General features: G+C 35.7%; 1 protein-coding gene across 9 annotated transcripts in view; it reads left to right on the top strand.

Moving 5' to 3' along the window:
- The window catches only part of ssbp2 (single-stranded DNA binding protein 2), a 695,743-nt gene that overhangs the window by 653,652 nt on the left and 17,715 nt on the right, over positions 1–24,376 (top strand). For all 9 annotated transcript variants that reach the window (XM_039759281.1, XM_039759275.1, XM_039759279.1 and 6 more), the window contains 3 exons: positions 2,096–2,163; positions 10,461–10,539; positions 19,072–19,100. In XM_039759281.1, coding sequence (XP_039615215.1) covers positions 2,096–2,163; positions 10,461–10,539; positions 19,072–19,100 — 176 coding nt within the window. The remainder of the gene's footprint in view (positions 1–2,095; positions 2,164–10,460; positions 10,540–19,071; positions 19,101–24,376) is intronic.

Genomic DNA, 24,376 nt, shown 5'->3' with positions numbered 1-24,376 from the left:
GATTGGTTCCTGCCTTGTGCCCTGTGTTGGCTGGGATTGGCTCCAGCAGACCCCCGTCACCCTGTGTTCAGATTCAGCGGGTTGGAAAATGGATGGATGGATGGAAACTTAAGTAATGTAAACCTAATATGACCAAATCTTTCTTGATAAAAGAGAAGGGCAGAATATAATAGAAAATCCAAATATGAGAACTTTTTTTTTTTTTTTGTAGTAAATCTTAGTGTTCTAAGGGGATCAGTTTATGTATTTTCATGAAGTGATTGGCAGTTTTACATGTATTAAACAAATAACCAAATTGTTATGAAAACATAGAGGTTTATATTATCATTATTACATTTGAATGTTCATTCTGGACGGTAATTCTGCGACCTTGTAGTAAGGTGACAGAGGTTCACAACCTGGATCCTCCCTGCGTGGAGTTTGCATGTTCTCCCTGTGTCTGCGTAAATTTCCTCCCACAGTCCAAAGACATGCAGGTTAGGTGAACTAGCAAAGCTAAATTGACCGTAGCATGTTTCTGGTGTGTTCGCCCTGCAATGGCTGGGACCACTGTCCAGGGTTTGCTCCTGCCTTATGCCCTATGGTGGCTGGGATAGGCCCTGGCACTTCACTGCAGCCCTGGTCTGGAGACAAGCGGGTTAGAAATTAACCTGACATGTTCATTCTATTAATATATTTTTGTAATAAATTTGCTATGGTGACCTTGATACCGTGTCGTAATATTAGTAAATTTAAATACAGATTGACCCATTAATATTACCATTCTAAAACACTATCATTAGTCGAAAACAAATTCCTATGCTCTTTCAAAAATACTCAGTATCGGTATTAGAATTCTGACACATAAAATATCGACATCAATTTCAAAAATAGTGGTACCACCCATCCCTAATTTGAAGATATCAAGATTAGTTTATAGGCACACACAGATCTAACCCAGTATAAGTGCAGTGATTTGGTAATTTAGAGCCAAAAAAATATATACATTAATATTTGGTTGCAGTGAAAAGTCAAGCAAAATGACACCTTTTATTGGCTAACTAAAAAGATTACAATATGCAAGCTTTCGAGGCAACTCAGGCCCCTTCTTCAGGCAAGATGTAAAAGATGTATTTGGTTGCAGAAATCTATAAATCTATACATACTTGTACTTGCTTCTGGTATAAATAGATATTCAGAATATGTAATATAAAAGCTTTCAATAATTAATTCTCTGAACCTGTTTATTTTAATATATTGGTGCTGGAGTTGGAGCCTGTTTTGACAGTTTCAGTCATAAGGTAGGCCATCATAGGTCACATAGCCATACCTTTATCATACATGACCAGTAGATGTCACGGGCAAATGTTTGTGCCTTAGCCAGCACACAAATATACAATAGAGCATATTTTTTTGCACACAAAGCAAAATTAGTAGGCTAGATGCTCCAGATTCAACACCCATGGCCTTCATCATGCGGATTGTTTGAAAAACATTCTTAGGCTTTAAAACATGAATCATCAGTAGGAAATTGCAGTTGTAGCATTCATCACATAAGATATGATTTATCTAAACTCTAAACTGTTTTTGTTACAGACTGCTCTTTCGCAAATGTTTGCTCACATCAAGAGAAGTTATGTAGGAAATTTTCATTGCTTACCATCATTTTTATTCAGCACTTAAGGTGTTTCATTTATTATTTCTTGGGTCATAATGTTTTGAAATAATGTGGTTTTTTTGTGGATATAGTATGTTTTTTTCAGGATGTTTAGTTTTGTTAACATTATTACCAGTATCATAGATTCCAATGAGAATAAATTATAGGTTAACCAGAAACTGAAATGCTAACAGATTTGTTTTATTTATTCTTCCCTAATCGAGGGCTTATATAGAGTTAGGCATAATATTAGTATACCTATCAGACAAAAAGAGATCCTAAATTATTGCAGGTAAAGGGTGCCATCACCTGGATTCAAGATCAGGAAATAGTATACAGTAGATAATGTTGCTGTTCAAAGCTTGCAAATGAATGCTGCACTGTGAGTTTTCTTTTTTTCATTACTTTTTCACATTTATTTCAGTACATTTCCTTATTCAATTGTGTTTATTTTTCTAGATTCTACCAATTCTGGAGACAACATGTACATAATCAATCCTGTTCCACAGGGAGGAAACAGGTCTAATGTAAGTATTTTATGAAACGTTACTTTCTGGTTTTTGAACACAGTAAGCTGTCATATTGATAAAATGATAGAAATCTTAGTTTTTCTGTCTTGTATGATTCATAACATCTCTGTTACTCCCAACAGGCATTCAAATTCTCAGTGAATCTTCATCCTCTTTGTAAAAAATTACATTATTTAGTATCTGCTATTCTGTTTTTTAAATAGTTAAAACTTAAACAAGTAGTATTATCCACTCAGTTTTCATTTTCTTATTTTGATTAATTAATTTATTTTTTTCAGTATGAAAGAGCACTAACAAGCTCACTGCTAGCAACCCCAAGCCTAGTATCACAAGTGCCTCACGACTTTCAAACAAGCAGATTAGGTCTAACATAAACATGTCACCACAATCCTTTAGTTGTGTCACAATAATCTTTCACCATCTCATGAAGAACTAATTATGTCAAACGTGATAAAAAATTATAAAGAGAAAAGCATTTAGGAAAGCAAGGCTTTTGTCTGAGAGTTCAGCAGACCTAAGACTTGGCCAATTCCAGAGATGGCACTACAATGTAATGCCAATTTGTAAAGATGACTTTGGCAGTAGGGTGTGTTCTTTACCTGGAGAAAAAGAAGCATCATCCAGGAGTCCAGAAGAATATACTGCAGCCATAACTGTAATGGTAAACTAAACATCCTAATTAAGCAGCAAACAATAATATGTAGTGGAACGCCATATAAGCAGCTCTACCAGGAATAGGCTGGCCAAAAATAAACAGGTTTTACTCTCAATTTAAACTCTGAAGCCATTGAAGCATTCCTCATGTGTCCCAGCTAGGCATTGTAAATTTGAGCCCTCTGTGACTCATGGGCTCGTGTGCAGCTCTCATAGTTTTGTTTATTGTAAGAAATATAAATACACCTTGTAATCACACAATGCAATTCCCTATACAAGCATTACTAACTTAGGTATACAAAGCAAATCATTCAGATTGTTACAAGCAGCAGTTTGCAGTAGAAGCAGAATCATGATAATTAGAAGCCAAAAGATTGGAATAAAAACAAAACATCACACTCATTTCAGTGAATTGCTATTATAACATTTTGCTTGGTTCAGGTCTTTGTATCCTCTGCCACAAAGACTGACTGAGCAGAAAGTTGAACCTGGAGCTGCAAATGATCCATGCTAACTGTAGTGCTACAGTGCCACCTAGTGTTCAACGTCAGAATTTTTAAATGACTAGAACTGGATTGAAGATTGTTCTGACATGTAAAAGAATCCACAACAACTTTAACAGCAATAATAATAACATTCTCAAACCGACTTAATGTAATTTGCTTGTTAACCTAAAGTGCATATCCTTTTAAGTACTCATACAAACACTTGGAAAACATGGAAATTCCACAAAGTCAATGACTGAGCAAGGATTTGAGCTCATAAGCTAGATGCAAGACTGGTAGACACTTTTAACACAATGTTGGCCAATTATAACAACAGTAAGTATGATAAGAATGTTAATATATTCTGTAATGCTAACTAATGCTGCTACTACTACAACTTCTACCATTACTACAGCTGCTACTATTAACAGTACATTTCATGATTAGACAAACTGTGAACCAGAACTTCAGAATGTTTTGCTTGAAGACAACTAAGGAGAGAGTAGCAGTAATTCAGACTACATTAAATCCTAATGCATGGCAAAGATAAAATGGAGCCAGAAAGTCAGACTTTAGCAGTGTAGGGGAAAAAAAAGTCTGTTACATTTTATTTAGACCTGGCGATTTGCATAGTAAAATAATTACAAAACGATCACATTAGTGAGGAAGTGGGTTTCTGCATTAAAGGGCAGTTGTGAAAAATATTTAATGAGCTTCCCTCAGTAATTGAACTTATTATTGAAATATGCATTATAACCTTCAACTCTTTCTTCATTAACTTCCTTCAGTAATTCAACTTACTATTAAATGAAAATTCTTGTCTAAAAAATAATAGCTTTCTGTAGTATGTTAAATTGTCTTCATGCTGGATGCTGCTAGCATATTTATGACTAAGAAGCTAGACCAATTGCCCCTGCAGTGTTCTAGCTTTACTGTTAGGTGTGTGTGTGTGTGTGTGTGTGTGTGTGTGTGTGTGTGTGTGTGTGTGCGCGCCCCTGTACAACCTAATCTTTCTAGTTTAGTCATGGGACTTGAAAGCTAGAGTCCTAAATCCTCTGCATGAACATGAGAACTGCCTTATTTTTAATTGTGTATTTCCAATTCAAACTTTTCCCAGTCAAGAATGTTCAGCACAAGCCATTGAGTGAAGAAGTATAAAAAGTCCAGTACCATTTGCACCCTTAATGGTGGTTACAGTAATCTGAAAGAAAGAAAAAAACAGATCAGATGAGGGATCCTTTGTTAAAAAGAATCAAACAGCATGGTGTCCTTTTTTCAAAGAAGTGCAGCGTCCTAATGAAGAAAGTCTAGGTAAATTGTTTGCCAGCTTTGTTCTGTCAAGAAATCACCTGATGGCTCAGTGGTTAGCATTTGTACCGAAGCAGCCCGACAGTTTTGTCTTCAGGTTATGCAGTGTGTGAAGACTGTGTGTTATTTTTTGTGTTACAATTATTTAGGTAGTTCATAGCCAAATTATTTTCTTGGGCACAGAGTTGTAACAAGGCTCTCATTTTACTTAATATGTAAATCCAAATTGATGTATTTTGTCAATGATGATGATATCTGAGGATATAACAATAATTTGCTGCCAATGAAGACAAACCAGGCATCAACTTCCTATTGATTAATTGATTTTTTGTTGTGATGTGTGAACCTGTATGTCTCAGTAGCCATTAACAAAAATGTACATTATTAGTTGGACAAGTTTAACATTAATATTAAAGCGGTCAGCACACGTAAGAGAAAATTCCTGCATGCTCCCACCAGAATTTTCATGTCAAAATCCCCACTTATTGAATGAATATCGTCGTTCTACAAGCAATAGAATTGCAGTGTTTGAGCAAATGACCTAACAGATGCATGCCTAAGTACATCTTCAAAAGAGACTAGTTACCATCACCTATTATAACCATTCTTATTGAAGATTTCCAAGTAAGTAACAGACATTTTAAAAAATCTAGCGCAATCACACCTTTTGAGTCTTCACCAGCAGAATGTTTAATACTGTCATTTATAAATCAAGACTTATTGTGAGAGAATGAAATCTTATTATATTTAAATAATTCCATAGTATTTGTTTCTTTCAGAGAGAAAAATTATGCAAGCTTTTTCACATCACTCCAAAAATAATTATTGCATTATTTAGCATAAAAAACTGCATTATTTTGCAAAGTTGTGAGCTATCCTCACACTCTTAATCTCTTCCTCAGTAGCCATCACAGAATGTCTAGAGAATGTGCGTGCACGATTATAATACCAACCATACCAGACAATATCTTTTGCGTAATAATGCAATACTTCCGCAAAAATAATGCAGTAATCATTTTGAAATAACGTACAGTAATCCCTCGCTATATCGCGCTTCGACTTTCGCGGCTTCACTCTATCGCGGATTTTAAATGTAAGCACATCTAAATATATATCATGGATTTTTCGCTGGTTCGTGGGTTTCTGCGGACAATGGGTCTTTTAATTTAGGTTACATGCTTCCTCAGTTTGATTGCCCAGTTGATTTCATACAAGGGACGCTATTGGCGGATGGCTTAGAAGCTGCCCTATCAGAGCATGTATTACATATTAACTAAAACTCCTCAATGATATAAGATATGCTTCCCACGCGGTGCTTGTTTGCTTCTCTCTATCTCTCTCACTCTCTCTGCCTGACGGAGGGGGTGTGAGCAGAGGGGCTGTTTGCACAGAGGACACAGACGCTCCTCTACAAAATGCCGCGCGGTGCTTCTGTATACTTAAAAGTACGTATTGATTTTTTGATTGTTTGCTTTTCTTAGCGAGCGCTCTCTCTGACATTATCTGCTCCTGACGGCGCTCTTTTGAAGATAAGATATGTTTGCATTCTTTTAATTGTGAGAAAGAACTGTCATCTCTGTCTTGTCATGGAGCACAGTTTAAACGTTTGGCTAAAGGGTGTTATTTCATGTCTAGAGGGCTCTAATAATGTTAACAGTGTGGGAGAGTTTATAAGGGCTTAAAATATATAAAAATAACCATACAAACATATGGTTTCTACTTCGCGGATTTTCACCTATCGCGGGGGGGTCTGGAACGCAACCCCCGCGATCGAGGAGGGATTACTGTATTACATTTTTTTGAGTGAAGGGAACAAGCATCCTTAAACAACAGCAATGTCAGTCTTTATGAAACACTGAATAGGTGATGTTTAAATGTTGGTTACATTTCTCAACTATTCTGTGTTCTATATAAAAGTCTGCACATCTTCTTCGTTTTCTCTTTGTTTTTCTGGGTAACTATGGCTGCCCTCACACCATTCAAACAGAAGATTTTAGGTTGACACTGTGACACTACAATAAATTGCCCCCACCTTAATTCTTATTCCACTTGATTCCTGGCATTTTTTCTTTACTGTAGTGACATCTCCCATATATGGAAGTTTATTCCACCACTAAGAAACATTTTTTTTTGCAGTATTTCAGAAAAGTATTGTGTTATTTCGTAAAGGTATTGCTTGCTGCATTTAATGTCATCATGCATGTGCATTCAGTGGTTGTCTAGTGACAACTATTGTGCAAGAGGTTAAGCAAATGCATAGCATGCAACTAAGTGACAAGAACTGAACAGACTTTATAGGCTTATACCGCACATATAATCCTACAGATGTTGAGGGGTAAATTTAATCTGCCCAGTTTAGGGTCACAAAGAGCCTGGATTATTACAGCAACACTGGGTGTAAGGCAGGAAGCAAACATAGTGGATGATACACCAGGGTTCAATCACACAGCTAATCAGAAAAGAGTGTGCCTTGTGTAATTCAGTAATAAAAGCCTATAAATAAAGTATATGTTAGTTGTAAACCATTTATTTGTTATATTATGTTTTTAAATAGTGCTTAACCTCTCCCATGAAAGCTGTCACTATGTTACCAGCAGCAGCAATCAAAGTATCTGTGAAATAGTTTGATACTTTTGTGAAATAATTCAATGTGTTTGTGAAATAATTAAATAATTATTGCAAAATAATGTAATATGTTTACAAAATAAAACATATTACAATGTTTTTTTTTGAGTAGCAGGAATAAGATTCCATTCCCTTGACCCTATGTAGAAAAATGCTTTCTTTGTTTTTTTTTATTAAATATTCAAACTTTTTTGGCATAAAAGTGTTTCTATTTAATCAAAGTCCAGATTCTTATATACACATTTTTACCTAATCTATTTGAAATGAGCTTTATCTCCCACCTCATATAACAACTAATATTTGAAGAATAAGTTAAAATACTTTTACATGTGTGGTTAAAAGTATCATATATGTCTGCATACCCTTTTAAGGCATAAATAAAATATATTTACGGTAACATATATTGAAATGTCAATAGAGTTTAAAAGAAAAGCAAATATGCTTTCACAGATTTCCCAAACCATTTCAAACACCATTAACAGTTATGAATAAAGAAGTGCATCAATATATATATATATATATATTAAATATGGAGTAAAATAATAGATATAGTACTTCATTTTTTGACATTTAATTAGGTTAAGGAGTATTTAATGCAGATGTTCATATCTACAATGAAGACATGGCAATACAGATTTCTTAAGTGTCATTATCAGATTTGTTTGGTATAAACATTGTATTTACATTGTTCAATATCTTAATTGTATAATTTCATTATGTCATAATTTTTTAAATCTTTACATCCAAGAAGTTAGAACTAACCTGTGCTAGTATTTAAACATTTGAGATTAGAGTGGACTTTTTTCCATATTTCTGAGCACATTTTGGAAACAAATCTTTCTTTTAGTGCAAACCTGCTTTTCCACTAAAGTTTGCAAGGAATTAGAGCATTTTCAAAATATGGACCCTATGATTTGTTCATTCACCTGCAGGTTTTAAAAACTGTCTTTAGCTCAGTGGTAGCATGTGAAAGTCATACCAGTTTACCAAACAGCCAGTTTTTGATTATTTCTGGTATAAAACAGTAGAAGGTTAGGATGCCGTTTTGTCAAGCTAGCTATCCAGGACAAGGTTAGGAGACGTTCTCTAATTTTTTTGGCTTGTACTCCATATACTTGAGTGTCAAAGTTCTCAACGCTTACCACAGGAAGTATGTTGGTCTTTTATAATACTAGGGGGCTCTGCCCCCTACTAGCTTCATTTGCTCACGTATGTGGATTTCACTTTCACCAAACAACCAATCTTTTAATTCTTGCGGATACACCTCTTCATTTGGAAGAAACACTACTTTACCCTGATGGCAACTCGAATTAGATGATCTACAATTCTCCGACTTAAAGTTTAAAGCCAAACAATATCTACATACTTTTGTCATATCACCTATGTCCCAATATTTGATCTCTTTTCGCTTTTCAATTATTTCACCGAGTAATAATTTCTGTTTGTTAGCGATAATGCGATCTTTACTATCAGTTTTTTTAGACTTTCGAATTTTAGTACTTTAATAATCTCTAACCTGCTCTCCATGTGTATCTTTACAACATTCTACATTGTCTTCTTCTCTTTGTCTTTTATTTCCGACCCTGCTTGGAGCAAGTAAAACAAGAAGGAGAATGTCAAACTCATTTGTAGTCATAGGTTCTGTATACATTTGTAAAAAGAATTACAATAATTCTTGTGTTATTCTATTTAAGATCCCCAAATCAAAACTGCATTATAATTGCATAGGTATTTGCTTAAAAAGAGAGTCTACAGAGCCATTTCTTGAAGTGGTGAAATCATTCCACTAGCAAGTCTATTGTTGGTAACTTTTGCTTAGGAAATTAATTATTAATGTAGACTGCAGTTCTGTAGATTTTCTCTTTAATGGTGGCTACTTAATTCTGACTTGGGAAGACAACCTATGTGTGCAGATGCTGTTTCAACATCAGGTCACTTTTCAGATTGCCCTGTGTATCATTGCTTTGGTGATATGTGTGACATCTCAAATTTTGTAAAGAGAGCAGCAGTTAGCAAAACATAATGAGTAATGCACAGGTTTTGCATGGATGTCAGCTCAAAGCCGCAAAATGTTACATTGGAAATGCATGTTATAGCCATTTGCTCAAATATATTGCAGTTTCCAATATTAAACAGTAACATTAATGTAGGAAATTCCCTTAGCATGCCAGAATGTCCGTTCAGGGTCTAATCTTTCTCTGCCCTATTTGGTGAAGGAGTTGTGCTTCTATTTCAGTTGGCCATTGAAGAAAGAAAAATGGTATTTTATTGGCTTTCTCTGCTTCTTAAATAGTGCAGCTGGGATCAGCATTTCTGAACATTTTTGACAAAGATGTCGTACAATTAGCTTCTCTGCTGAGAAATTATTGTGACCTCAAAACATTAATCCTTCATGTGAAACCCTATGTTTTGCAGTTTAGTTTCTAGGCACTGGTTGCCCCAGTAACTAAATTCAATCTTTCTTTCTGGAACAGGCAAAGTCAGGAGACCATTCTAAAAAGCAGGATTAGTGAATTATCCGCATAATTAACCTCACAGATCACATAAGTCTGACTTTATCTGTTCCAGAAACATACATTTGACAAAATCCAGGATTTTTCTGGAATGGAAATAGCCATATTTCTGTGGATCCTAGCTTAGATAAAATGGATTTCACACTAATCCTCCTGTCTGGAATAGACCCCTGATATAAATCTCTTTACACTTGTGACAGTGTGAATTTTCCTTTAACAAGAATGTGGGTTTATCATTGGGACACGGTATGAAGGAATTGTACCACTTTGTTGAGAAACATTTTTGTTTGGAAATTTGCAGTGTGAGGTGAACAAGGTTAATTGACTTTCAACAGGAACATGTAATAAATATGTTATTTTTATATGAACAGTAGTAGTGTAGTGCTAAGACGACTACTACTGTGTATGCAAATTCAGTATTCTTTTATATTTTGCAGTTAGTCAGCTTATTGTTAAGCAATTGTTCAATAAGGTAATTTATTTTAATTTCCATTCCACAGTTAAATGTGTCATTACTGTAGATTGAAATTCTTAATATGTTATTCTGTCATTTTAAATTGGTTGCATTCTATTTTACTGAAATAGTCCTAAGACAAAGCTAAATAAAATTTTTCTCAACTCAACTTAGAAAAATATTAATTTTGAAAAAATAGATTGAAAATATGTGGAAGTATCAACACCTGATGATTTTATTCTTCTCTTTTAACAGTTCCCAATGGGTCCTGGGTCAGATGGTCCGATGGGAGGAATGGGGGGAATGGAGCCCCATCATATGAACGGGTCATTAGGTAAAATATGTATAGATATTACTTTTTACTTCACTTTCTTGCTTATTTTATCTGTTCAAAGTTTGTTAGACGCTCTGCATATTTTACTTTCAGAGCATTGTAAGTTGGTAATGATTATTAATTTGTGTAAGTATTCAAAGTAAACCCTTGTTTCACCAGTAAAATACTACTGGAATGACCTTACAATAAATATCATTTGAACAGTAAAACTAAATTACACTTTCATTCCATTTAAAAATATTTTTTGATATTGTGCATTTGCTTTGATTCACCTCTGATCAGTCATAAAAGTTAAATATCTACCCATTTCCTTTTCATGTTTAGTTGAAGCTTAACTATGCTGTACTGTGCTTCTGCTATATATTTTTTGCAGTTTTATTTGCTTTTTTACCTCATCTGAGTTGAACAGTAAGAGGTAGGAGTAGTAAAAATATAAAACTGAGAAACTATACTATTACTGTGAATGCCATTATATAACAATATAAATGCCTTCTGTGATAGCATGCATTATACTGCTGTTAGAAAATGTGAAACATAAAATATATGCAATGCAAAACTGGTAAATCAATATTTTTTAAAGACTTGTTGCCTTAGTTATGTATGGCCTGCTCTCTTGAGACTGTGTTAGCTGTGATTATTAAATAACCAGCGAGTCTGGATTTTCTGTAATGAGTGTACGTTTTAGTTCCATCTGATCCTTATTTTGTGGGTAATGACTTCCTAGTGTACAGCAGCTTCTCCGTATGTCTCAAGTACGAAAAAGAAAATGTGACATTTTTGACTCTCTATGGGGATATTATAGAAGAGTCAGATTAAGCGTCACCACCACCATATCTCACATTTGTTTAGAAACATAGCTTGACCTTCCATTCTTTTGTAACAGAACACAGTGCATCACAAAAACAACAATCTAGTCAGTTCAGATTTTTTCAATTGAATCCATACTTACATGAAACTCAACACTAAAGGCAGGCAACCTACACATATTTGCAGTGCAAAAAACAGTGTATATTCTTGCAATATTTATGCACATACAGTGGGATGCAAAAGTTTGGGCAACCTTGTTAATAGTCATTATTTTCCTGTATAAATCGTTGGTTGTTAAGATAAAAAATGTCAGTTAAATATATCATATAGGAGGCACACACAGTGATATTTGAGAAGTGAAATGAAGTTTATTGGATTTACAGAAAGTGTAAATTTATACAGGAAAATAATGACTATTAACAAGGTTGCCCAAACTTTTGCATCCCACTGTAAGTGCACATATTTATTTATTATATCAATCTGTCTATTTTCTGTCTCATGACAACCAACCCTCAACAGAATGCACAAAAATCATCACAGACATGGAAAAAATGTTTGCATTGCACAAAGACAGTAGCCACGTCAGGATTCAAACAACCTTTGGTTTATGTAAAGGCACAGTAATAGAGAAGTCTGTAAACTCTTGTTCACCTGTACATCGAGAAACACATTTTTAAAAATTCTTATGTTTAAAAGAATATAAAGTAATTGAAGATATACAATTGATAGAAAAAATCCAATCCAATTCCAAATCCAATTAATGTGTCTGTAAGAAAAAACTTTATCAATAACAAATAATGTTTTAGGAGTCTATGATTTGGAAGACTTACCTGTATGGTCAAAGTTCTCCTGACCTAGGGCAGTTGGCTGTCCATAGTTGTATTATGCAGTATTGTTAATTTGATATTTGGACTTAAGTCTAAACACATTATACACTTCATGTCAACATTAGTATTATAACATGAAAAAAGTTTGTTTTAATCATCTGTTCGGCATTTCTCTCATTTCCTGTCATCCTACATTTACATACATCATTGTAGACACGGAACACACATGAAATTCATGTGTTCCAAATAATAATATATTATTTACTCTATACAACACCAGCCACCTCACACCCAGATAAACAGACTTGATCTGGGAGAACTTTTTTCCTGAGTTAAGTTGCAGCGGTGGGGAGGATGGGATAGCAGGCTGCGTGCTGCTTGTGCTGATCAACACATTTACAAAACAAAAGATGCTAATGGAGATGTGCAAAGGAATTTAAAGTGGCCCAGGATTACAAGTTTTATCGTAGGCCTCAGGGATTCTAGTGTTAATAATTGGTCGTAGACACAACAGCAATTGACACTGATACTGTACATACTTGATACATTCAAAAGATTTTTTTTTTTTTTTAGCAAGCTCAGTTTTTAAATTTCATGGATTAACACAACAGCAAAGAAACAGATATATGGAGGAATATATCGGACAAAATGAAATAAATAAATAAATGCGTAAATAAATAAAAGTACTGTGAAATGTGAGCATAAATAAATAAATGTGTCATGAAATGAGAGCCTTAATAAATAAATATGTCATGAAATGAGAGCATAAATAAATAAATGTGTCACGAAATATGTTTTTCGTTGCTTATTTATTTATTTATTTCATTTTGTCCGTAACATTCCTGCAAGCCGTCATGAAATACGGCTTGAAATAAAACTGTCACTTTCACTCGTCAAAGTTGAGAGGGTGGGCTCTAACACGCCCTCTAGTTACTGATTGGTGAATCAATAGCATAACAATTAATTAGAAAAATGCTTACTACTGCCGATGAAATGGATTCTGCCAAAGATATTACGTATTTCAGAGAGAGAATTGAAGATTTATCGGAAGAAATTTCAATGTTGGCGGCCCTTTTAGAACTGAGTATTTGACCCTTGTTTTACGAGTAGAAAGTCAGTTGCATATTCGCAGCTACTTTTTCAAACAACTGTACAGCTCTGATCAGTGGTAAAGTTGTTCAGTTCAAAATATTAGGTGGAGCTGCTTTGGGCATTCCATGTCAAAGTACCTAAATTAATACAGTCGTTGCAGCTTACCGTATATCAAACTGGCTCATTCGCCTTGTGATCATCTTCTCTGATATATCATACAGATCTGCAATCTGTCGTACTTTTAAACCGCATAACAGAAGGTGTTCTCTTGACTCAGCTGGAATGTCAAAGGATGGACGTCCAGAGCAGGGTACTGCATCACCTGAACTGGAGTGTAGTCGAGTCCGTTCCACCTGTTTTTCGATAATTTCAAAAACAGTTTCATCTATATCGGAATATAAAAGGGCCGCCAACATTGTAATTTCTTCCGATAAATCTTCAATTCTCTCTCTGAAATACGTAATATCTTCGGCAGAATCCATTTCATCGGCAGTAGTAAGCATTTTTCTAATTAACTCTTGTGCTATCGATTCACTAATCAGTAACTAGAGGGCGTGTTAGAGCCCACCCTCTCAACTTTGACGAGTGAAAGTGACAGTTTTATTTCAAGCCGTATTTCATGACGGTTTGCAGGAATGTTACGGACAAAATGAAATAAATAAATAAATAAGCAGCGAAAAACATATTTCGTGACACATTTATTTATTTATGCTCTCATTTCATGACATATTTATTTATTAAGGCTCTAATTTCATGACACATTTATTTATTTATGCTCACATTTCACAGTACTTTTATTTATTTACGCATTTATTTATTTATTTCATTTTGTCCGAAATATTCCTCCATAGAGATATAGCCACTTGCTTAATTAATTTTGTCTGCTTCAGAAGACTTGACATAGCACAGAAATTGATAGACAAGTTATGTGATCTTACCCCCAGTATTCTGAATATTCCAGAAACATGCTTGACATGAATGAATACAACCTTATTATTCAATGTCCTATTAAATAAAAGCTGGAGTCATTGCTTTTAAATGACTACATTTAAAACATGTAATTGTTACAAGAAATGACATTGTAATTAAAATAAATAAGGACACACAGTGTTATCGCTGTCAGAGCATTGAAAAACATCAGGCTTATGATTTGTAGAGGTGATAATGATTATATATTAGCAGCTGCTACATGGATGTGATAGCTTCATTCATTTTGATTAATTGTTTTACGCAATTTGCCACTAGCTTGGAATTAACCACTTTTATAGCAAATTTACTTTCCAAAGATTTTCTCATTAAGCACTATGATAAAGACATTTTTTAAAAAGATACCAAAGCTATTGGCAGTTTTGTTGAAGAATGACTTTAACCTCAATTAAAATGTCAAAGTAGTTTATTGCCAGAAAGGAAACAAAACCACATGTAATAATCTATCAAAAAAGAAATATAATAATTAAAAACAAGTAAATGATACTGTATATCATGACAATAAGGCCAGTTTCTCTACAGATGAAGAATCACATTTTGAGTTTACTTACAGATCAAATCTAACTCAGAAATATCATAAAGTGTCCCAGTTCACTGGAGCATAAACATAACTCTCCTCATTAAGTTAGTTTCTATATTTGTTGTTTGACACTAGAGCATCAGAATTCTTACTCATGCTCCGCCTAAATAAAACGTATATATTATGATAGCTTTTGGAGCACACATTTTTCCACCACAATGCAAGTGTGTTGGAGATGTATGTAGCAGAACAAAATTATGATAGTTTAGCAATAACTAGGTATCAGAATCATCCGATTTTCACTAAAAAAAGACAGGTAAAAAGGCTGATCAATAAAACCAATTTTCAGCCACTGATTTTGTAAGTTTTACGGTAATTGATTTGCATTCCTCCTTTACACAAGATATTATGGTAGTTGAGTCAGCGTGTCTTTTTTTTTTCCTTTGCTGCAAACATTTTGCAGTGTAAACAAAGAGCATCAAGTGGAAGCTTGTTTTATCATTTTACGAGGTATCACCAAAAACTTTTTATTTCCCAAATGTAGATATAAAAAAGTTTTTTTACTTTAATTTTAAAAAATTATATCGTCCAAATGGTGGCCTTGATGGCTGATACACATTTGGAGCCGTTCTTGGAAGTTTTCCATCACTCTCACTAGCATGTTGGGCGAAATTCCTTCAATTTCTTCTTGAATAGCCTCCTTTAGTTGGTCCAAGGACGATGTTTGAAAACCTCCTGTTGCCCTTACTGTTTGAACCCACAGCAAAATCTTTTTCTGGTCTGGAACACTTTCATTAGCATGTAAACCAAACCGTGTGCAAAACACCCTCTGCGTCGCAGCTACAGATTCGCCATTTTTGAAAAAAGCCTCCACTACAAAGCCTCGATGCTCACCTGACCACGGCATGGTGACGACTGAAAACTTTATTATGTACCGTACCTAACAGAACGGACCACACCCCTCTACCTGCTTTGGGGACCACACAGTGATTTTTCGAAATGTGGGAGTTATTTCTGCTGCATCCTGTACCTATTTGATTAGTATTACGAATTATGATTGATTATTATTAAGGATTAAGAATAAGAAAAATTTCAGTTATTTTGCTTGGGTTACGAATTAGTCTTATGGAGTTCTGGTACTGCATTTGCCACGCCACGGTACTCCGCAGAATTTAAAAAAACATGCCACGGAATTTACAATTTCTTGCTGCGGTAAATCGTTGGCCCTAGTGATTGCCTATTGTTACATTTGCAAAACAAATGCTTATTGGCAGGCTGTTGGTACAGTGGTAAGGACCTACAAGAAAAATTAAGGTGGTCTGGGACAATGAAAAAAATTTCAGGTTTCAGGGATTCTAGTGTTAACACAATGTTAAAGCGCCAACACTTGGGGAAGCCTGTCTGATTTTGTATATTCTAATAATTAGGATAGAATTGAGAGTGTAGAGGTTATTGAGCCACTAGGGTCAAGTGACCATAATATAATACAGTTCTCAGTGTTTTGAAAGAGAGTGAATCAAGGACTAAAACTATCAAGTTTAACTTTAGTAGGGCAAATTTTGACCAGATGTGTCAGTCTATGAAGAATAGATAGGGATAAGCTTTTAAGTGTGGAGACAGTCAAGGAACAGTGGAACAGGTTTAAAAATGTTTTACATGTAATGCGGGAGAGGTACATACCTAAATTTGGAATTAGTAGTTTAAAGAAAAAAACTGCAGTGGGATAATAAAGAGTTAAATCACTGCTGGTAGACAAATCTCAGGAATCTGAAGACACAATTGTTTCTGATCATGGTGTATCTGTCTGTCTGTCTCTCTCATTCTTTCTGTCTTTATGTTTGTAACAAGTAAAAAATTTGATGATATTTAGAACCAGGTTGTTCAAGTAAGCAAGAGCTAAAGAAGGTTTCCCTATTGAATCTAAACAAAGGGAAGCCCATTTTTTAATTGTTAAACCAGGCCAAGGGATTGTGGCCACCGCTGTTAAGATCATTGAACAGTACATATATACTGTTTAAAGTTAACATTTAAATACTAGACATCACCGTTTTACCCTGACACCATCATTGTTTAACAAATGCACTTTGCTAACTTATGATGAATCACTCAGGATAACTGAACTTCCAACATGTTCTCTCTTATTCTGCATAGTTTGTAAAAAAAATGTAAAGTAGATAAGATAAATTAAGACCTATGAATCAGCTACTTTTATGCTGTTTTGATTAATCAAAGCTGGACATAGAAGACTACTGATGAATCTTGAAACTATTTAAAATATTTGTATTAAATTAGATAGTTAATTTGTACAATAAAACCCTGCTGCATTTATACACATCTTCTGATTGAATGATACAGACTATTTATTTCCCCCTAATGTCCATAACTATCAGCTGAGAATGGTCCCAAACAAACAGGCTTTTAAACGCCTTGAGAGAATGTCACATAAGGCTGGCCTCACCGTACACATCCAGGCTTTCTCTGACCACCAAAGAGCTTACAGAGAAGCACTAACTGCTGCTAAGAACATCCACTATGGCAGAATAATAGAAAGTGGCCATGATAACCCAAGGGTTTTGTTTTCTGTAGTTAATAAACTACTCCATCCCACATCTGGCCCAACTACCTCTTCAACTGAAGTCTGTGAGGAATTCTTGCACTTTTTCCGTAACAAAATTAAAGATCTAAATAATTCAGCTAACATAAATACATCATCTGTTTATATCTCTCCCTGTTTTCCCACTCTATCCAGCTCCTTCTCTAAGTTCTCACCAGTCACATCTGCGTTTGTTAATAACCTGCTTTGTAAGATGAGGCCGACTACTTGTGTACTGGACCCCATCCCCTGCACACTACTTAAATCCTGCCTTTATGCCATAATCCCGACTGCTACAACAATAATAAACTCATCCCTTGACACTGGCTCTGTGCCGCTCACTTTTAACATCGCTTCTGTAACCCCAATGTTAAAAAAGTCTGGTTTTGATGCTGACAATCTTAACAATTTCCGCCCTATTTCCCACTTACCTTTCCTGTCAAAAGCTCTTGAGCGTGTTGTAGCCTCCCAGCTCACCAATTACTTAACCTCGAACAATCTGATGGAACCCTTTCAATCTGGTTTCAGGGCGCGGCACAGCTGTGAAACTGCTCTGCTACGGGTAACCAGTAATTTGTTTATGGCAGCAGACTCTGGACAAACCAGCATATTAATTCTATTAGACCTCAGTGCAGCATTTGACACTGTCAGACATAACATTCTACCGTCCAGAATGGAGAACATGCTGGGTATCTCTGGCACTGCCATCCAATGGTTCAAGTCCTATCTGCCTGATAGGCAAGAGTTTGTTAGTCTTTACAACAACAGATCCAGCTCAGCGCCAGTCACACAAGGAGTTCCTCAGGGCTCTGTCCTCAGCCCTCTTCTCTTCTGTATTTATATGCTTCCCCTTGGCCATATTATTCGTAGCTATGGACTGAGCTATCATTTTTATGCAGATGATACTCAATTCTTCTTCAATGTTAAAAGTGGAACTTCATCAGAGCTTTCTCAGCTCACAGCCTGCCTTAGTGAAATTAAAACCTGGATGGAGCAGAACTCTTTAAACTTAAATTGCAACAAAACTGAACTCCTGCAAATTGGGACTAAAATGCAACTTAATAAAATGAGCTCCTTCCCAGTCCATCTTGGTGGTGATCTCATCAGACCTGGCTCTATTACAAAGAATCTTGGTGTCATTTTTGATTCCTCCCTCTCTTATTCCACCCACATAAATCAGATTAAGAAACTTTCTTACTTTCACCTCCGTAACATATCCTGTGTTCGCTCCTTCCTCTCCTTTTCTAATGCTGAGAAACTTATCCATGCTTTTATCACATCCCACATTGCTTATTGTAACTCACTGCTGGCAGGTGCCCCTTCTAATCTTATATCACAGCTCCAGTTTATTCAAAACTCAGCTACAAGAGTCCTTACTCGACGCAGCATCAGCGAGCACATCACACCCATCCTGCTCCATCTTCACTGGCTCCCTGTGTCTACAGAATCGAATATAAAATCCTACTAATAACCTACAAAGCCTTAAATAACCTCGCGCCAAACTACATCAGTGACTTTCTCATACTCATTTCTTCACCTTTTTATTTCAGTTGTGATATCTAAACAATGTTGGGTGAAATATTTCTTTCTTTCTCTTTTCTATGCACTGTCCAGACAGAACCCTTAAAGCTTTATGCATATTGTATCACCATGTTAATGATTGACTATTAAAAAACAAATACTGTCCTGTTTGTTTTCTAATTTAGGCTCAGGAGATATGGATAGTATTTCCAAGGTAAGTAAGCATGTTACTTTTTTCTTCAATCTCTAAACTTGGTAATATATCCATCCATTATTACATTCATTTTCTTATTAAACTATCCAGTTGTATGTTGTGTTTGTCCAGAGCCTCAAATTATTGTATTCAACCTTAGCTTTTCATCCTTAAGTAAATGGCAGGAGTGACACCATGAGACAGACAGATAGATGCTTTTGTTCTTCTTCTTTCCATTTCTTGTAGCCACTATCACATTAACTCCCTATCATTCTGTCTTAGAGAACATTGTCACCTTTTTTTTTGGTTTTGACAAAAGGATCAGTAGCATTTCAGGAATAGGTGCAAAACGTGGAATTCTGCATTGTTAAACAGGTGGTCTTCTTGAAAAGCAAATATGAGTTTTTCATTATGATGTACAAAACTGTTACAGTTTCTTATCCTACTGACCACATTACACAGTAACATTAGTTTACCCTTGAAATAACATGCATTCTGTGCCATTATCTAACTAATGCAGTAGTGTTGGTTTGTAGCTGAGTGTTGAGTTGATTAACAGCATGCAATTACCTCAATCCACATGATGAAATATTCATTTTAGTGTTTCACACACGTGTAGCATAAAAATGTGTATGTTTCATGAAAAGTGGTAATTCTGTGTGATGTTGGTCAGAAGTTCAAGATGGCATGGATTTGTTTACAAATTGCATATCCATATATAATGCAATTTACCTACTTAAGATATGCATTTTCTTAGTGGTAGCATTCTACAAAGCTAATTTAATTGTACATTCCATTGTATTGTGCTGTATATTTCATAGTACCACAGCAAGACTGTAGTATTTGGCAAACAGGGACTATTTTGTATACTACATAAAGTAAAGAAAAAGAGAAAACAGAACTATTGAAATATTTAGTGCCACTACAACAAAAATCCAAAAAAAGCCAAATCTTTGGGCACGTTGTAAAAAAAGGGGAGCTACTAGCTAGTAAACTGAAGAGTTATGCAGCTAGCAGAAATTGCTAGGGCTAAAGCTGGCATTTGTGAATTTCCCCTTGGGATTAATAAAGTTCTATCTATCTATCTATCTATCTATCTATCTATCTATCTATCTATCTATCTATCTATCTATCTATCTATCTATATGACAAGGGTAGTGTTCAGCATTGCATTAAGAGAAGAGATTCATATCCACAATGCAGTACAGGAAGAAGGTCACCAGCAGTAAGCCTCTTTTAGTAAGTTTTCAAAGAAAAAAAGAGTATCCAGAAGAAAGATGTCAGAACATTAGCAGGTAACACAGGTTAATGGTGTCTTTTTAAACAGTCAGATCCGAAGGGACTGGCAGGAGACCAACTGTTACTCTTCTCACTGTTAAATGGCAGCACACAGTTGCTCACTTGGCAGTTTAAATCCCCCTAATGGTACAGGACTTACCTTACTTGAGTTAAGAAGCCAACTTTGACTTGCTGATTGGAAGAAGATAGGCCAGGCCAGTGTAAGATCTGCAGAGTACTGAGATACTTAAGAAGTGTGAATGTGGGCAAGTTGCCTCGCCAGACAGGCCTAGGAAGGCCTAGTTCAGCACCTAAATCTTGTTTTATCTTTTGGTTATCAATTCCTTGTGCTTTCACCAATACACTAATACACAATTGCAATATGTATGACTTGTTTGGCATTACTCCCAGTGTGGGAGTCACCAGTAGTGTGACTTCCATGTAACAGTATATAACAGTAATATACAGCACCACAACTAAATTGTAATTAGTTTATAGGAACACTTTACTTAATGATTTTAATGATCACGATTAATACATCATTCTTAAATTGGTTAGTTCATATTGGAGCAGCTGTGCTGCTCATTTCTAATGGAGAAGAAAGCAAAGCATTTGGGTTCACTGCTAGACCAGTGGGGTATACAGTGAAGTAGAGATATTCCTTTCCTTGTAGTGAGTAACCATGTCGAGCACTCTAATTTTGTGACATTTATAAAAATCAGCAGTGGCTAAAGCAGAGTGGGGAATAATCAGTTCCATTGTCAATTTATCCATCCATCCATTATCCAACCTGCTATATCCTGACTACAGGGTCACGGAGGTCTGCTGGTGCCTATCCCAGCCAACACAGGGCACAAGGCAGGAAACAAACCCCAGGCAGGGCGCCAGCCCACTGCAGGGCGCACACACACACACACGCACACACACACCAAGCACACACTAGGGACAATTTAGAATTGCCAATGCACCTAACCTGCATGTCTTTGGACAGTCGGAGGAAACCGGAGCAACCAGAGGAAACCCACGCAGACATGGGGAGAACATGCAAACTCCACGCAGGGAGGACCTGGTTGTCAATTTACACTGCTTTTAAAAATTTTCCTTCAAGTTAACCATTTATGTGAGCTTTTCACAATGACTAATGCAATTAAGTGGAGTGCAGTCATGATGATGATTCTGCCACAAAATGCTGGATAACTGTACCTTTGAAACTTACTAAACATAATCAGACTGAAATCAGAAGGTGTGTCTGTCCACTTACTGTGCAGAACATTTGTTATTACTAATAATAAAATAAATTTGTGATCCACCCTCTCTGCTTCTTGTTATTGCTCCTTAGGTAAATAAGCTTAAATATTCATTGAATCAAAGTAACAATTGGGTTAGGTAAATATAATATAAATTGGGTTATATATATACAGTGATCCCTCGCTATATCGCACTTCGACTTTCGCGGCTTCACTCCATCGCGGATTTTAAATGTAAGCATATCTAAATATATATCACGGATTTTTCGCTGGTTTGCGGATTTCTGTGGACAATGGGTCTTTTAATTTATGGTACATGCTTCCTCAGTTTGTTTGCCCAGTTGATTTCATACAAGAGACGCTATTGGCGGATGGCTTAGAAGCTACCCAATCAGAGCATGTATTACGTATTAACTAAAACTCCTCAATGATATACGATATGCTTCCCGAGCGGTGCTTGATTGTTTGCTTTTCTCTGTCTCTCTCACTCTCTCTGCCTGACGGAGGGGGTGTGAGCAGAGGGGCTGTTTGCACAGAGGCTGTTTGCCTACAGGATACGGACGCTCCTCTAAAAAATGCCGCTTTATCGCGGTGCTTCGGCATACTAAAAAGCCCAAAAGCACGTATTGATTTTTTGATTGTTTGCTTTTCTCTTTCTCTCTCTCTCTCTCTCTGACATTCTCTGCTCCTGACATGCATCTTTGAAGAGAAGATATATTTGCATTCTTTTAATTGTGAGAAAAAACTGTCATCTCTGTCTTGTCATGGAGCACAGTTTAAACTTTTGACTAAAGGGTGTTATTTCATGTCTAGAGGGCTCGAATAATGTTAACAGTGTGGGAGAGTTTATAAGGGCTTAAAATATATATAAATAACCATACAAACATATGGTTTTACTTCGTGGATTTTCATCTATCGCGGGGGGTTCTGGAACGCAACCCCCGCGATCGAGAAGGGATTAATGTATATATATATAATGTATGTATGTAAAAACATGTGCAGGGAAAGCCTGACAAAACTGACAGTTCTTGAACTGATTGACAGGTTCATAGGTGAAGGTAAACATTGACATTTCCAGTATGCAGTACTTTGAAATTAGTGCCTGACTGTTTTTGTTCTGTTTGAGGAAAAAAGGTGAAGCTTGCTGGCACTCATAGAGATTTTGATTCTAAACGAGTAAGTAGGTAGTGTTATCTCTTCCCAGAAGGGAATTTAGAAACTAAAGGGCATGAATTATTAGTGAACATAAGACAGATGTGTTTGTGAAGGAGAGTTTCATGGTATTTTATGATGTGTTTTTCAACCGTACTGGAAAAGAACATGAGAGCTGTCAAACATAATATAAAATACTAATGAGGAGTAATTTGAGCGGAGTTGATATCCAATTAATGTAAAGGTGGTCTGAAAACGGGAAAACAGAGTCTGTCATTCTTATGGGTATTGTCACTAGAAATTCATATACTGCTGGAAAATGGATGATTTGTGGTTGGTAAGCAAGATAGCTGCTTGAATTTGGAAGAACAGAAATTGTTCAACGCAAAGGAAAATAAATGAAGCGTTAAAGAACTTTAATATACTGAGATATGAAAAAGACCCAACAGATTTTAAAAAGTAAAAGACAAAGAAAAAAGACAGAAGGAAGAGGTGAAAGGTTAAAAATCACCCATTACAGCTGAGGTATATTGTGAATCAGTGTAACCTGACCGACTTAAGCCAATTAAATGTTGTGAGCTAGTGGAGCCTATCTTAGTATCATCCAGCACAATGCAAGAATCAGTCCTAAACGGACAGGCAGTCTCTCCTAGAGATGCATACACACACTTACAGTGGAACACTTGGCAATTGTCAGGGAAAGGAATAATCCGTCCAAAAACAACCACTTTCTTATCTTGTACTGGCCCTACATTGTTTGTAGAGATAGCTAAGAAAAAAAAGTATCTAATTTTTTATGGACTGTGGAGATAACATACACCCACATTGAACAAGCACAAACAATATCAAAATGTCCATGAAAAACAATCTCAAATAACTTATGTTATATGATCCACATGCGAGGTATCCAGTTCTATGCTCTCAATGCCCCTAAACTAGGGTATTTCAGATAAAATATTGTTAAATTAACATTTTTTGGAAAATCCTCTATGTACAACAGTGGGGTATGTTCAGACTAAAATAAGGTTGAAGATCCCTCACGCCCCTCATTTATTGACCAAGATTCCTGCCCTGATGTACTGTACCTCATTTACTGGCTACCATGGTGCTTGACATGGTATAAGCATCTCAAAGTACAGTCTGAGAGAGGAGTACTGATATAATTAGAGATTAAAAATTAAAGAAATCAAGTGAATATATTGTACCTGTATTTGTGCATAGACATGATGCTTCAACAAGAAGAACGTCATTTCACAGGTGCACTTTCACAAACTGATATTTGAAAATCCCTGAAGTACTGCAGTTATGGCGAACCACTAAGAACATAATAATAATAACTAATAAATGGGGTGATGGTGCAGGTCTTCAATTCAAAAGCTTGATCTCATTTGAATGTGCCTCACTTTTACACATTAAAATATTTTTCAGAGATCATTTAACAATATTTTACCCAGCTAAAATATAGTTATTTTGAATGATGTATACATGCTGAGATTTTTTTCATGGACATTTTGATATTATTTGCAGTTGTTCAATGTCCGCTGTATCATGAATTTTGTTATTTGCATTCTCTGTGAATGCATATTTTTTGGGCCATCACTACAAACAATCAAGGGGTAA

Source organism: Polypterus senegalus, chromosome 7 (assembly GCF_016835505.1).
Source record: "Polypterus senegalus isolate Bchr_013 chromosome 7, ASM1683550v1, whole genome shotgun sequence".
NCBI lineage: Eukaryota > Metazoa > Chordata > Cladistia > Polypteriformes > Polypteridae > Polypterus > Polypterus senegalus.
The sequence above is the reverse complement of the archived record's forward strand: the minus strand, read 5'-3'. Positions and strand labels throughout refer to the sequence as shown.